This window comes from Ailuropoda melanoleuca, unplaced genomic scaffold (genome assembly GCF_002007445.2).
Source record: "Ailuropoda melanoleuca isolate Jingjing unplaced genomic scaffold, ASM200744v2 unplaced-scaffold6701, whole genome shotgun sequence".
NCBI classification, from domain to species: domain Eukaryota; kingdom Metazoa; phylum Chordata; class Mammalia; order Carnivora; family Ursidae; genus Ailuropoda; species Ailuropoda melanoleuca.
The window spans coordinates 1122-4537 of record NW_023241626.1 but is presented as its reverse complement, the minus strand read 5'-3'; the positions used below and the strand labels follow the sequence as shown (position 1 = coordinate 4537).

Here is a 3416-nt window from a genome sequence, read left to right as displayed (position 1 = left end):
GTCCTGATAATGTTTCACATTTTCCTGTTTGCATGCAAGACNTGTTTGCATGCAAGACACACAGGAATAATAATACAATGAAGCCTAGTATAAATTATAGATTGATGCAAGTTCTTGTAAGATCTTATTTGCTATTTGCTTCATTGAGATGCATTTCTAAAAATATTCCAGAGAATACGGGAGACATATTTGCCTCTCAAATTTACTTAAGACCATTAACTTCCTATAAGTTGATATCACTATGTGTCCTACACATATATGGATTCTAGCTCTTGAGAGGTTATCTTTGACCAAATCTCATAATCCTATACAGTTTTCTCAGGGCTTTCTTCTCTCTTTATTCTGGAGGTTATAGATCAAGGGATTGAAAAATGGAGTCATCACAGAATAAAATAAAGTCACAATTTTTTGGATCCCTGCTGGATTGTCTGCCATTGGGCTCACGTACATCACCATGATAGAAACATAGAACAGGGACACTACAGCAGGATGGGAGCCACACGTGGAGAAGGCCTTCTGCCGGCCTTCTGCTGAGGGGACCTTCAGCACAGCTCTGATGACTAGAGTATAGGAGCTGGTAATGAAGAGGAAGGTGGAGAAAATGAGGACTGAGTTAAAGACGGCACAGATGATCTCAGTAGCAGGAGCTGGCACACAGGACAGATTCATAAGGGGCCCTGTGTCGCATAAAAAATGATCAATTGTATTGGGACCATAAAAAGGAAGTTGGGAGATCAGGTAAACTGGGAGGAGAAAACAAGAGAAGCCACACACACAGCATCAGCTCCTATTCTGATGCAGCGCTGAACATTCATGACAGTGGGGTAGTGCAGGGGCCTGCAAATAACAAGGTACCTGTCAAAGGCCATGGCAGACAAGAAGAAGGTCTCAGTGGTGCCCATGGAGAAGAAGAAGTAGAACTGGAGGAAGCAGCCATGGAAGGATATGGTGCTGGTTTCAGGGAACAAGTTGGCGAGCATCTTGGGGACAGTAGAAGTGACATACCACATCTCCAGGAAGACAAAATTGGCCAGCAGGATGTACATGGGAGCATGGAGATGGTTGTCCCACCACACTGCACAGATAATGCACAGGTTTCCAGTTAGTGTCAGGACATAGACTGCAAAGAAGAATGAGAAGAGGAGGATCTGAATCTTCCAGGAACAAGGGAATCCAAGAAGAATGAATTCACTCACAGGGTCAGAGTGGTTATTTTCAACTGGGTTTATCATTTTTTTCCTCTTCAAACTGCAATAAGATATCACCATGTTACAAATGACTACATCTTAAGATGTTCTCCAATCTTCTTTATATTTCAATTGGCAGCACGGTTTTAGATTACTTAAATATATTTAGCACTATTTGCCCCAGTGATATTGGGAGGAAATAAGGAACTTGGGGGTGTGGGTGCTTGTTACAGCTTACCATCATGATCCTCATGCCCACCATGGACCGTTAAGCCCCTGCCTTTTTTTTGTGTCCTCAATGCTACATAAAATTAAGATAGATGCTTCTTGTCATTCAGAGGCTTTCAGGCAAGTTCAGGAACATCAACTTTAAATCAACCATTGCTTACAGCAAGGCCTCTTTGACATTTGTGTGCCTTCTTATTTTTAAAGATCTCCTGAAATCACACAATTTGCAATATTACTTTCTTTCAGGGTTTGTGACATAGGCACAATTCTTCAAAGCATTCTTTATTTTTAACTTGGTTCCCTTTGCAGTTAAATATTTGTTGCTGAAGAGGAGTAAGCTGCTTGTTCTGTCACCTTGAATAAACATTTTAGGTGAAATTGGTATGAATGAATAAGGCTTATTTTTTTGACTTTTGTTTTTTTAAAGATTTTATTTATTTGAGAGACAGTGAAAGTGAGAGAGATCACAGAGAGAGAGGATGAAGCAGACTCCCCACTGACCAGGGAGCCCAACGCAGGGCTCGATCCCAGGACCCTTGGATCATGACCTGAGCCGAAGGCAGATGCTTAACCAACTGTGCCACCCAGGTGCCCCTGAATGAATGAGGTTTAGACTAAAGACTAATGGTCTCTTTTAACTGAGATTTACCCTAACTAGAGTACACAGGCTTCAGTCCTCATTTGAAATTTATCACATGCAGGGAAAATACCTCATGATGGTATTCTATATATATTTTGTCATGTAAAGTAAAAATAACTACGGTGTTATATCACTGAAAGCATTCTGAGATTTGAATTATATTAGTTGGAGATCTGTGCATAGACTAGTCATTCTCATTTCTCTCTATGTATTATCTCAGGCTTCTGTGTCAGAGTTTCTCCTGGTTGACTTGATCTGTACATGTTTTGTTCTCCCCCCTCCCTCCCACTGGACCTAATCCTTGATATTTTTCCTTCCCCAATGATCCTCTCTCTGTAAGTGACCTGCCAGTTAGCCCTTGATATAAAAACCAACCATCTATGTAAGATGAAGCCAGATTTTTCTCTCCTTAGCTGTGAAGTCTCTTCCACAACCTGGATTTATCTGCCCAATTTCTTTCTTAATATCTCCATTTGATATCTAATGGAACATGCCTATGATTAAACTCTTTTTGATTCTTCTCCTCTCAAACTGGCCGATCCTTCCTTCACCGCCATATCACAAATGGCACCACCAATCACTCAGCTGCTCAGGCTATACACATTGGTCACATCCTTTCCACTCCTCTCAATACTCTACATCAACAAGGGCTCTGTTCAAAACATGTTCATGTTCAAAACATTCAGAATCTGAACAGTTTTTAGCATTCCTATCAGCTTTCATCCTGATGCATGCTACCATGAAATTCTCATTTTGACTACTACAAAACCCTCTTAAATTGCCTGTTTCCATTTTTATGTGCCTAGAGACTGTTACCCACATAGTAGCTAGATGACAGTTTTTAGAAAATTTGACCATATCAACTACTTGCTATCAGTCTTTTAAATACACTTAAAACCCCCCAGTTCCTTACCATAGCTAGGAAGGTCAATGAGGCCATCCTCCATGTCCTCAATTCCTACCACTCTTCCCCTACTGGCCCACTCCAGCTGTGCTGATCCTTGACTATGCCAGGGGTGGCCCATATCCAGGCCTGGAACATCCCTCTCTCTGTCCCTCTCTCCACCTGGCCAGTATTCACATGCTTTAATCTGTTACTTCATTCAGATTTCTGGTAAAAATCAGAAACTCACAGAGGCCTCCCATACTTTAGCACATCTTTGCTATTCTGTTTCACAGTCCCACTTTAGTTTTCTTCAAAGTGCCTATCGCTACCTGGCATTGTATTATCTACTTAGTGTGTATTTTCTGTCTCAGAAGTATGAATGTAAGAGGAAGACATTATTTTGCTTACCAATGTATTCCTAGAATCCAGGACACTATCTGGTATTTTACAGGTGCTTATTAAATATTTACTGTCT

At 40.9% G+C, this 3416-nt stretch overlaps 1 protein-coding gene across 1 annotated transcript; it reads right to left on the bottom strand.

The window, feature by feature from the left end:
* Nucleotides 1-280: 280 nt before the first annotated feature.
* Nucleotides 281-1268, bottom strand: LOC100464291 (olfactory receptor 11H6-like). Its single transcript, XM_011218315.3, is given in 3 exon segments — nt 281-333; nt 336-782; nt 785-1268. Coding segments are annotated over 3 exon segments (984 nt in total).
* Between the last annotated feature and the right edge of the window lie 2148 nt (nt 1269-3416).